We start from the raw sequence: 12,845 nt of genomic DNA on the forward strand, positions 1-12,845 counted from the left end.
CTATTGAACTGCCCAGGTGAGTATATATATATTCTTAAAGATCTTTAAAGTATTTACTCTAGAAAAATAGTAACTTTTTAGAAGGAGACCATCATTTCCTTATATGTCATTCAAATTTTGCCTTCCTTGATTTTTCTTAATTTGTCTTGTGCACATTGATTCTGGATAATGCTGTTTGATCACAAAGCATCTTCTTTAGGTTTTAAATCATGGTATTTTGCAAATCACCATAGAAACTTATTTAAAATAACATCTTCCCATAAAACCTTAAAACAAAAACATTTTAAGTCCAATTCGTCCAATTTCTCTTTGACTTTTTTCTTACAGATAAAAAAATTAAATTTTTTTGTAGAAACAGCTTTTTTAAAATAAATGACTTTATACTTTCCTTTTTTGGTTAATGCGTATGTGTCTTTTTTTCAATTTAATAAATTCTTTTATACTTGGGGTGGGAGGAGACAGTTTAAATGAAAGTGTCTGCATTATTTGATGATTTTTCCTCTTTGGTACCTGGACAGATGTCTCATCATTTTATTTTCTCTTATTACTGTTTATTACAGAGGAGGTGTCTGCAAGGATAGTTCAAGTAGTCACAGCTGAGGCTGTAGCAGTCCTGAAAGGTGAACAAGAGAAAGAAGCTCTGCATAAAGATCAGCCTGCAGCTCTGCCTTTAGGTAAATGAGAAAGCCTCAGGTTGGGGACTGTGTCTGCTGCACTTTGACCTTAGAGTCAAGTTTTCATGTTTAAAGATAGACCATATTTTATACTTCTGCCTTACATAGAACATTCATCAACTACTTCTATTGGGATGCACTAGCTCATTTTCACTTTTCTCCATAGACTCTGTGATATTTTGGTAATCATGAGGATGATAAACTTATAGGTAGACTCGGTCCCTAAATTTATTTTATTTCCAGACCACTAGACATGATTATTATGAAAATAAAACAGTGTATGTAGATATCATGACCTCCACTCATAACCTGCAATCATCAATGACTTTGTATCAATGACTTCGTAAATGAGGTACAAGTCTTCCCTAGATTCATTTATGGTCACCTAGGTAACACTGTGCTTCCCTTCTGCCACAGGACAAATGCCCTCCAGGGACAAACAGATAATCTAATGGTGCTTGCCACAAAGAACACTCTCAGGCAAAGGCTTATTATGGCCTACTCACAATAGATGCTAGATGCTAGATAGATTAGGTAGGTAGGTAGGTAGGTAGGTAGATAGATAGATAGTTGTAGATCATGAAGTTGTATATTTATATAGAGAAAGGAAATGCTCAGGTTCAGCATATATGTTTATTTCACACTCACATGTAATTAATCATAGAAAGGTGTGGTTATGAAGTGTAGATATAGTAATGTCCATTTTTCTCTTACAGTTTAATTCTTCATGTATTTGATTTTCTGATCAGTAATTAATTGTGTCTTAAAAATCAAGCAACAAAAAGTTCTGCTTTTCCAGAGTAATTCTTTTAAATACTCTCACTACTTTCAATAAAATGTTCTTTGACTATCAAGGTTTATTTTTCTCTTAGACTAGAAGTAGAATGGGAGATCGTCTTAAACATTACACTCTTCTCTGTGATTCATCTTTATTCTTTGAAATAAAAAGCCCCCATTTTTAAAAATTGAAACCTTAAAATATGCATTTGTAGAATTCCACAGGTTGAGGAAGTAGAAATCATCTGTCAGCCCAAAGCTGTCTCTACTAACTGCTTTATGAAGCTGAAATTCACATAATCTTTAAAATAGATTGTACCACTGACCTTAACAGATAAATACTTCCTTTTGAAATCCCTTACCTTCATATGAGTGGTCATAAAGAAGGTAAGTGTCACAAAGAGGAAAACTTAGAGTTAACTCTTTATGAATGACTTCTTTTAGAGCCTTTCTCTTAGGTCCTATATCATGTGTAATGATAAGGCCAAAAAAAAAAAAAAAAAAAAACCCAGCTCCCACTCTAATTCATGATTTCTGTCTAAAGGTTGCCTCAGACAGTAACAGCTTCACTTTTGTTTCCCAAAAAACCATACAGGGATGGGTTCAGATATAAAACTAGTGGACAAAATTATTTTAAAAATCTGTCACCTAACATAACTGGTCAAGTAACATTTGTCTCCAGATCAGTAAGTTGAAACAGAAATTTTCAGTGTTTTTTTTCAAAGTTAGATCAAATCCAAACTGAAATACTTGCCTGTGTGTATTTGAATATAATAGATTAGGGCCAAATGAAATATATTATTAATTAAAGAAACAAACACAAATGTATGGGATTAATGATAGAATTTTAGTATCATCTCTGATTTTTATGGAAAAGATAAAATGTTTTTTTAAAAAAAAAACATTAAATGCTTTTCTTTCTTTTTAGGTTTTCAAAAATATGTGAATCAGGTAATGGGTCTAAAAATAAAGTCAGGAGCAGCTCGCTATTGTATCTTTCTTAATTTCATAGAGAGGCCTTTTTACAGATGGCAAACTGCCTACACATCTACTGGCCTAAAAGGATTAATTATTGTATCTCACTTTCATATTATTTGATCTTTAGCAGCTGAAGAGACAGCTAATCTGCCTCCTTCTCCACCCCCATCACCAGCCTCAGAACAGACTGTCGCAGTAGAAGGTAAGGTCTACTGGACTTTTTAAGGTTCGTCTTCTGCTAAAGGACACATTAACTTTGATCCATAAGAGCTGAACTTCTATATGGGTTTGTAGGTGACCCAGCTTTGGAACTGTCTGATTCAAATAGACAAAAGATTTTAAATAAATGTATACTCATGTAGCTTTATAAAATCAGAAGCAGAGGATTGTGGCAAATAAAGAAAAATATGCTTAAAGGATAATTGTGCTTAAGTAGCTAGAATAACTATAGAAAATCAGTTTGCTTAATGTAGAATATTTTGACAAAAATACAGTCATATCTTAGAAGTGACTGAACATAAATAATTGATGAGATCCACACTTCCTCTGGAAGTGTTTCAGGAATTGTCTCTGTTTTGCTCACTATGTATTGCCAAGGTCCTCCCCAGAGCCTGGCCCATAGCAAACTCCATAAATATGAATGAATAAATGAAGAAGTTAATGAATGAATTGGATATTGTGAGCAGTGAACTGGAACCTGAAATCATGGCTTCTTTCCTGCTGAGACCTGTTACTATCCATGAATTTATTTATGCATTTACTCAACATGAAATGCTATGTCAGCTCTTCAATTCTCAGAGGGATGCCTTTGAGGAATGTTCATTCAGAATCTGAGATGAAAGACCCTATTTAAAGTGAGGCATTATTGGTTCACTGACTCAGATCAGTTAACTTTTGTCTTTTACATGAGAATTATATGAGAAGGTAAAGGAGAACAGCAACTCAGTTGTTTCAATATAACTTAGTTTTCACCTACAAATATATAGGAATTATAATACTATTCCACTTTATTCATCTATTTCTTCACTTATTTCTCCTTGTATTGTCACTTACAGAAACTTTAACTGTGTTAAAAATTAAATAACACCACAAAAGACTCATTATCTTTTTAGAATTTAAAATAAGATTTGTTTAAAATGGCCTTTAATTTCTTAATTCCAGATTTCCCTAAATTACTGAACTATAAGCTATCAATAAATGTAAATTATTTTTGTTGCAGAATTATAAACTTAGACTTTCTGGGTGATGTTTTTCTTTCTTAAGTTGAGCACTTTCTAATTTATTACCTGAAGTATCGTTAACCTAAATTATTCTAAGGAATAAAAGAAAATTGGGTGACTGTAGCCAGCACATACAATCAGTGCCATAGTAGCCACTAATTATTAAATTCTCCCCCCCCAAATGTGATTTGATCTTTTAAATTCATGAGTTGAAAGAGTCTATTTGACCTTTTGTTCACCCATTCATTAAGCACAAAGTTATGGAGCAGTTACTAGACCGTCTAGTAATCTTCAAATTCTGGGTATTCTTTAGTGAACAAAACAGACATGATCCCTGATTGTAAAGAGCACACAGTGTGGTGGAGAACAGAAACCAATAAATATACTTAGAGATAATTTAAAATTGGGTTAGCATGAGGAAGGGAGAGAACTGGGATTTGGAGGCCAACAAGGGTTATCTTATTTAATTGGATGTGAATGGGAAAGTTAAGGTGCTAAACTCACCAGCATAAAGAAGTGTTTGCCAAGCAAAGATGCAGTACAGGGGCATTTGGGGCAGTGGTCCAGTCTAACATATTTTAGGAACTGAAGGCGAACATGCCAATGGTTATGAGAAAAGGACTGAACAGTGAAGGTGGTTGAGAGGAAGCAATGGCCTGGATTGCCCTCCGAATGCAGTAGGAATCCTTCCATGACAGCTGTACTTCCCTCAGGTCATTGAAAATGTTTCTGAGTCCCAATTGATGAGTTTCAAATGTTGGAGAATCCTCTTAACCCAGAGAAGGCGATGAAGTTGACTCCAAAGTTTGCAGAAGGTCAAGTAATTCATTCCTCTAAGGGAGTTGGAGCAGAAAGGGCAGTACCCTATCCCCGCCCCCCATCCATTTTGCTTTATGGAGTGGAATAGAATGGATATAATGAAAATATAAATACAGTATAGAATCACTTTCACATGTTGGTAACTTAGTGTCATTCTCTAGATGAATTCTCCTCTTGTATTTTGTGGTTGCTTTCCCCAGCTATTTCACTCTATTCAGGGGGAAAAGTCAGCTTCCTATTGAAACCAATTTGAAGATATTTCAATCTTAATATTTTTCAAACCAAACTTGTGTTTTTGTTGAATGATCACTTTTTTTCCCCAAAACATTAAAGTGTACAAGGGTGGAATAATTTGATTTTTCAAAAAAATACCAATTTTTTTAGATACATAAAAATGTATACATTTTATAAATTCTACCTCATTCATTTAGAAGAGCAGGTAATAGTCTAATTTTAAATATGTGAAAGATATGTTGTCTAGATAATTGGACTATCCCCTCTCTTTATTTTAAACTATTCTTTAAGTCTGCATAACAGATTCCTTTTTGAAATAATAGTTTGGTTTTATCAGAAAATAAATTAGGGTCAAGTAACAAGATAGGATTCAATTCTCCATTTTTTCAAATCAATTGCTGTCTAAAGACCCAACCAGAATTCCATGAATGTGTTTCTCATAGCAGTTTGGGTGGGAAGGGAGCTCGTAGGTGTTTTTATCCAGGAGATTGTTTAATTTCCTTGAAAACCACTAAAGCAGCTTTATTCTAAAGGCACAGTGACTGCCACAGTCCAATCCTTTTATACTAAATAGATGAGGTCTTAGATTACGTCAAGCAATTCAACGACTTTGAAATTATGCTTGCTGTTTATGGAATATCAAACATTTTAAGAATATCAAACACTGGCACAAAATCTCCCACTAACATAAGATGTAAATTACTATTATTTATGAATATTTATTCTAGTTGGTGTAAATTTAATAATTCCCAGAATACCTGCTCATTCTGGGAAACAAAGGGATTTGGATGAAAAAAATTAAACAAGTAGCACGCTCAGATAGGAAACCCAAGTACTGTGAATGAATGCTGTGCCGGTTTTGTTTTCAAATTAATCTCCTTTTGACTTGACAGTAAGAGTTGTTGTTTGGACTGAACTCTTAGAATTTGTAAGCTCATCCAAGGACAATGGAATCATCTGAACCAGGAATTCTTTGCCCTCTTAGGTTTCCTCCAGAATTCTGGGTTGGTGTTATCTACTGTCCCTGATGTGGCAGCTTTGTAATTGCTAATGGAAAAGCATACTTTCCTCCATGTCATTGTGGGGCAGCAAGCCCAGGGAGCAAATTGAGGAGTCCTCAGTCTAAAACTTATGGAACATAAGGGACTTAGAGATAGTGAAAAGTAGTTTAATGGATCCTGCAGCGTTCAGCCTAGAGGGTGGACAAGAGCTGTGGGGCCAGCTTAGGCAAAATAATATAGGTCAGGGTCTCCCTGGTGACCTTAGGGTTAAGTCTCGGTGCTATCATCGCTGAGGCCTGAGTTCGATCCCGGCCAGGGAGCTAACCTTCATATGGCACCTCAGACAAGCCTTGCCCTCTGCTCCCCTCAGCAGCGTATTTCAGTGAATCCACCTGTTCTGCTCCCCGCTCTGTCTCTGATGAATCCTCTCACCACGCTCCACACCTCTGACCTACACCCCCACTCTTCTATGCAAAAACAAGTCATCAAGTCAATGCAAAACCATGAGAGTCTGTCTCTCATAGGTTTATTCTTCCACTGAAACCAGTTAAGTTTCATTTTTGAAGATTATCAACATGTAAAAGAACGTTGTTAAAGTCCAATGTTCCTAAGGCTACCCTGTCTTTTAAAATATCATATTATTAAATAAGTAGACTATTGTATGACAAAAGCAGAACTACCAAAACTATACCTATGTGCAGTAAAAGGAGGCATTTGATTTTGACAGTAAACAGCAAAACTAACAGGAAATGATTTCACTTTTTAATAAATCTCTCAAGTATAACTTTGATGTGTCAAATGAAAGAAAAATTTCATGGTGGCTTGTCTGCATATACTACTAAAGACAAAGATGCTAATGTGTAGAACTGAAAATGTGATTGGCTTTCTCAGATATCTCTTCATTTAATCCTCCCTGCATCCTGCTGAGATAGAGAATATTCACTTCCGCTTCTAGCCCAGAATGCCATGGCTAGTGATTGGCTTGCACAGAATCCAAATCCAAACCTAAGTCCCTGCCACCACAGCTTTACTGCATCCTGAAAGCTGTCTTATACCCAGGCTCTCACTGTGGATCTATGAAAATGAAATGACCATACAGAGAAAGGTTTAAGCTGTCACAGGTTGCTGGGTGGACTAATTTCCTAATTTTTCAAACCACTCCAAAATACAGATGTCATTTATTTATGATTTACTTATTTATAGTTATTATGTATCCTGCCTCCATTGGACTTCAATCAAAAGCCCCCACTATGCACAATTTTCTGGCAAATGACGATCTGCTGTCTTCTGTCCTTACTGTTGGAACCAAGTGTAGTGTGGTACCTAGCTGGCCACTGTCCTCTTAGCATCACTTTCTTGGCCCTTCTCTGCAACTTACAATGTAGACAGACTGCAGGCATTGGCAGTAAATAGAGACTTGGAGCCCAGACAGCTCACAGTACCAAGAGAGGACTGGACTTTGCTAGATATTCTTTTTGAAGTTGCCTGACTCAGGGTCAGAGAAATACTACAGAGAAGCTACTTTTCCATTGCAGCTCTTAAATTCTTCTTGTTCTCTTGTTATAGTCAAAGTTTTCTGAATAGAAAACAATGTCTCTTTGAAATATTATAGATCTGAAACAAGACTCTAGGCTGTTTCATATTTTGGCACTTTCAAAAAAGAGCAGAGACAATAAGAGGTTATAAATCTTCAAAAGGTTAAAACATCTAAGGAATATTATTGCCTTTAAACTATCAGTTCTTGGCTTTAAATTCTTTAGTTTTATACTGTAGTCTGCTGTACGCCCAGAAAATGTTAAAAAGCAGAGAAGCAAATATGCCATTTTCACTTATTGATTGTCCATGCAGTCTGTTTTGCATATTTTAAGTTTTTGAAGTAATTTACATGTATGGGGGAGTTTAGAGCCTTAGAGAGTCACTGGAGGAAATATGAATGGCTGGGACATGTGACGAGCCCAGGGCTTATGATTCAGTCTGTGTTGTAGGCCAGATCTCAGCCAATTATCTGCTCAACTGAGAAATCGTGCTGAATTGATCTAAGAATATCATATGTAATTTTAGGCTTCTGCTATCCCATGATATAATAAGCATCATAGCTGAGAAAGTTCTGAGTACCCATCCAGAAACAGCTCCTATGGAACAATCAGGAAAGAATGTGCTCAAAAGATTAAAACTGTCCTCTCTACAAAATGTTATTTTAGTGTCCTTGTATTTCAAACTTATTTTCAGTTGTCAGCACATACTTGTTGAAAATAAGTTATTGTCCTAAAGGTATGATACATTTTCAAATTAATGCTGTAATTTGGTCTACTTACATTTTGATAGAAATGAAATATATATCCATAGATACTAGAGTCTTTGGTCTTATTATTGAAAGTTATGAATTTTTAAAATTATTTCTCAGAAGTAAATTGTGATTAGCAAGTTTAATAACTTTTCTTCTAGGCCTGGGATGTTGTGTCTGCCCCACAACAGAAACTAGATATTGCTCATTGTCCTCCTTAAAACTCACTGATATGCACAAGAATCCAAGTACTAAGCAGATACTAAGCAGACTTACCTATACTTATGTAGCTAAGGAAGTATACTTAAATAATGCAGACTTTGTAGCAAAGATATAGGGCAGGACAGGGATAAGAGCTGTTCCTTTTGCATGAGTTACCTACTGGTTTAAGTCATTAATTAAAAATTAAATCAACCAAAATGCTATCTGTAATATGAACATGCTAGGGAATTATGTTCATGCCTCAATCAGGATGATTTTCTCCATAATTTTACAGGCATCAGATCATAACAAAAACTTTCTACTTTTTAAACTTAAAAAAGGTATTGATATAAGCGTGAGAAGAATCAATTTACTTGAACAAATTTCTTTCAAAGATTGCATTGGTTCTTTAATGCTTTGTTTCTCTTTCAATGTTTCCATGGTTTTTCTGACTTGATTCCGGGGAATGTATAGATAACTTCAGTGGGGTTTTCAGTGCATTTCCTTCATTTAGATCAATGGCAACATTACCGAAGGGATCTTTTAAATTCAATGGCTACTGAAGCAGGAATCATTCACTGTCTCCCATCCTCCATCAGCTTGGTCTTGCTAATTTCCCTCCATCCTGCTGTGCTGTTTTTCTGTGGCCCTTTGTGTCCTTGTGCAGATGTTTTGTCTTGTTTGTCTTATCTTGTGTCTGTCTTGTCTAGTTCTCCCTGCAGTTTCTTCCTGTGTGTCTGTTTGTAGATGAAGGGGCTGAGGATCAAGTGGGTCCTCTACTCAGGTTCCCCAGCCACCAACCTGCCACCAGCGGGGAGAGGCGCAGGCTCCTCGCCCCCTCCATCTCTGTGTCTGTGCCTGATGATGACCCTTCCAATTCGGATGAGGAGTACTATGAGCACCCTTTGTTCAGCTCAGAATGGACCACCTCTAGTGTGCTCCCCAGTGTCCCAGCGCAGAGTGCAGAGGCCCACTTAGGCCAGGAGAAAGGTGAACCAAGCATGGTCCCCTTTTGCTCCTCCTTCCCAGCCTGCAGCTTTGACCACATGCATTTTACTAAATGTGCCTTCCTATGTGAGGTGGGAGGGAAGGAACCTGTTTTTTCCACATGAAAGAGAAGTCCCTATATAGCTGATGTCCACAAAATCCCTTTTCAATTTATGGAAAGTAGCCTTAGGTGAAGCATGGTAAATAATTCCTTTTTTCTGTATCATTGCTTCTGAAAAAGAAGCAAAAAATAAAAATAAATAAGTGGGGAGGGCTGTAGGAGAGAGGGAGAAAAAGTTGAATTGAAGAACGACTTCTTTCTGTTCCCTGCAAATTCTTTGGGGGAGAATATATTCTCTTACCCAAACCTAAGATGACCTTGAATATAATATTCCTTTTTGGATGCATAATATAAGTAGGACCAGACTTAACTAGAATTAACCTTTATAGTGTTATGTTAATATGATGACTCTTTAAAAGAGAAAGACTGAAGAATCTGTTTAGGGCAGAATACATATTGTGGGATGAATTTCCATCCCCAAATCACTTAATTTTTTACAGAAACTACAGAGTCTGTCCCAGATCACCAGATCGTGGTTCACATTAGTGGATCTGTGCAAAAGTGAAGGAAATTATACTAAGCTTTTGTCTTTACAGCTTCACAAATGGGAGACGTGGTGTATATACTTGGCCATGGTGAGGATCAAATAGGTGGATTGCAACTAGGTAGTTTGGTAAAGAAAGTAAATTAGAGCTGAAAAATTGTTGCTGAAGTCATTTTCAAATGGTAAAAAATAGTTTAGGCAAAAAGTTTGTTTTGATATGGGACAATATTTAATATGAGAGCAGATAGTTCCAGGACAGAGTGAATAAGTTCATTAAATACATTCATGATAACATAATTCTTTAAGGGTCCTTTAGAAAATGAAGATCAGCAATGGCTCAAACACTTCAATAGAGAAAAATAATCCATATTTAGTGAAACTAAGTTCTTCTAATAATGTGAACTTAAGAAAAATATGTGGCTTTTTGAATAAGAAATATGTGTAGTGTAAATAAACATGATTTACACAGAATGAGAAAATGAAAAGCTAAAAAGTTATATGGATTTGAAAAATGTAAATTAAATTGGGTAGTCTTCATCCAATAAAGATACATTAGTAAAGCTATTATATTAAAATTCTATTAGCTATAATCATAATTAACTATAATATCTAATTCTATAGCATTATGAAAATTGCCTTAAGTTAGAATCAGAATTTTTAAAATGTTACTTAGATAATTATATTAGAAAAATGAAAGTGTCTGCTAAATATAAGGAGATAGATGCAGTGCCCTGTTTCCCCTCCTTAGGATTTTTAGTATTTCTCAAGTTAGAAAATTCTTTCATTTTCCATCTGTGGTTTTTCTCACAGCACCATATAAACAATATATAACTGCTTCATGGAATTTTCAGCTTATGTGTTTCCCACTAACATTTTGTTTAACATGATTTTTTAAAAATTCAGTTGAAATATAATTGAGAAATCAACACAATTTTTCATGACCTTCAAAAGTTAGTTTTTTACATTTCAACATTTTCCATATGATGTGCATAATTTGGAAGCATATTTTGGTAGTTTGTTTGCCACTCAATTTATCTTTCCTTGGTGGCTTTGTTTTGAATTATAGAAAGAAGACTTTATTGCTCATCTGCATATTTCTTCTTATTTAATATCAAAGACAAGTATATGTGAACCACATTAGAGTTATTTCAAGTGTTTAAGCGGTAGAATAAATTCTATCTCAGAGGTAGAGATTTCCTGAATAGATTTCAATTTTACCTGAACCTTGTTTTTAAAAATGCTTCCCTTACTCCTTAAAAGTTCATATTCTCCAGTAACATATAATGCAATGGAGGTAAAATAAAGTGAGTTAGGAGGGTTGTCATCTTAGAAATTATTTTAAATAGTCTTGGCGACATCCTGACAAGGCTGTAATGGTAGAGTGTATATTATTTGAGGCCAGGCCTTTATTATTTCCAAAGATTTCTTTAGCAAAGTTTGCATGTCTTAAACAATCAGAAATTCTTATGTAGGGGCTTCCTGCATTGGAGAAAACAGCACATGTTTAACAAGTGGAAGGGTTTTTTGCAGTCCATCAATGCATCTATCTGTTCCCAAACATCTGTTCCCAGCAGCACTGTCTCTGATTTCAAGCAAGCTTTCCACATGTGTGTGACTTACTGCCATTTTCACTAAGGGTACTAGAGCAATAAAACCCTTTCAGCTCTCAATTTTAAAATAAGTAGTCTTTTAATAAGACTTTAAAAGGCATCTTGATTAGCAGATTATACATAATAATTTTCCAAGCAATATGTGATGTACACTGCAGTAGAATATTAATTCGTTCATCCAAATGGTGGAAGAGGTCCTCGGGAGGCAATAATAATGGAGCTGAAAGTGTTTCTTGAATAATATTTCTGTCGTGAAGTGTATTGTTCTGTGGTCATGATGTCAACATCTTTTTCATCCTTAAGAAGAAGAAATGCTAGCACGTCCAGTGGCCAAGGAAGAGAAAACTGCCACTCTTCCTGGGAAAGAGTGTGGGGCTGCCCTGGCCTCAGACCAACCTAAAGCTCTCCGTGAGGGCCAAGTGGCCCAAATAGTTCTCGAAGAGTGTGGCCCAGCAGGGGTCCCACAGGAGGAAACTGTTAAAGGGGTCAGCAAGGTGTCTCCAGATGTAAAAACGCCTTTCTCTGTCAGAGAAGGTGTGTCTTTCTTAGGATTTGCATGTATTTTGTCGCAAATGATCTCTCCGGCAGCTTACCACCCTGATGCCTTTCCAGTGCTATGTCATTGCTCCGTCTTCTCATAATCCCAAGACCACTGTTTTAGTCTTAATGAACAGAGAGTGTGGCTTGCGCAGGCGCTGTGTGGCACTTGGTGTTCCACTGCTGCGGCTGGTTCCTGGTTTTCTGTTGCTGTGATACAGTATGCTTTGCAGCCAGGCTGAGGATGCTATGTGAGCTTCTTTTCCGCCCCCCATCTCAAATGTTTGCCAGTCACATTGCTAATACATGTATATTTTTATTTTACTTTTGGGACAGCAATTCATATGCTTTTCTTTCAAATTGTAGAGTGGGATTTTGGCACATAGACGCTTCAATGGTAGAATCGTTTTTGTTTGCAACCGCAATGTGCTGTATTTTTTATGCTTCGATGACTACTGGTTTGGTTTCCTTAAAGCTCCTGCTGTTGCTTCTCATACCATTCCCTCTCCATGGCAGCCAACCTGTTTGATCATCCCCATAACTCTTGAGTTTTCGTTCATCTAATCTTTGTTAGAACAGAACACATAAGTATATAAGGTGATGACAAGCATACGCTTGGTCTTCCAGAGATGCCCGAACTTTAGTATTATTTCCTTCAAGTCTTTTCCACCTGGTTACACTTAGCTCTAATGACCTCAGTGAAATATCTTTGACCTTAAGACACAAGATTTCTGAGCCTTTTGGTTTGATGAACAATCAAAATTTAGAAGTCATTTACTTTCTGTGAAGCAATGGTAAAGCCAATAGTGGCCAATGTTTCACAGGCAGTCAAGGTCAGGACTGAGAAGAGAAGGACGTATTGACAACTGACTCTTTTTAAAGTTTTGTTACTAATATGACTTTCGAGTTTTAACAGTA

At 36.1% G+C, this 12,845-nt stretch overlaps 1 protein-coding gene across 20 annotated transcripts in view; it reads left to right on the forward strand.

Annotated features, from left to right (window-relative positions):
- MAP2 (microtubule associated protein 2) overlaps positions 1-12,845 on the forward strand; it is a gene marked incomplete at both ends in the record, with an annotated part of 69,023 nt that overhangs the window by 23,259 nt on the left and 32,919 nt on the right. For 12 of the 20 annotated variants that reach the window (XM_084240441.1, XM_084240456.1, XM_084240457.1 and 9 more), the window contains 2 exons: positions 561-674; positions 2,557-2,631. In XM_084240441.1, the coding sequence (XP_084096567.1) occupies positions 561-674; positions 2,557-2,631 (189 nt within the window). Of the gene's footprint in view, positions 1-560; positions 675-2,556; positions 2,632-11,693; positions 11,925-12,845 lie in introns of all 20 variants that reach the window. The other 8 variants (XM_084240458.1, XM_084240442.1, XM_084240444.1 and 5 more) reach the window with 3 other exon arrangements.

The sequence above is a fragment of the Talpa europaea genome, assembly GCF_964194135.1.
Source record: "Talpa europaea genome assembly, chromosome: 1".
NCBI classification, from domain to species: Eukaryota; Metazoa; Chordata; class Mammalia; order Eulipotyphla; family Talpidae; genus Talpa; species Talpa europaea.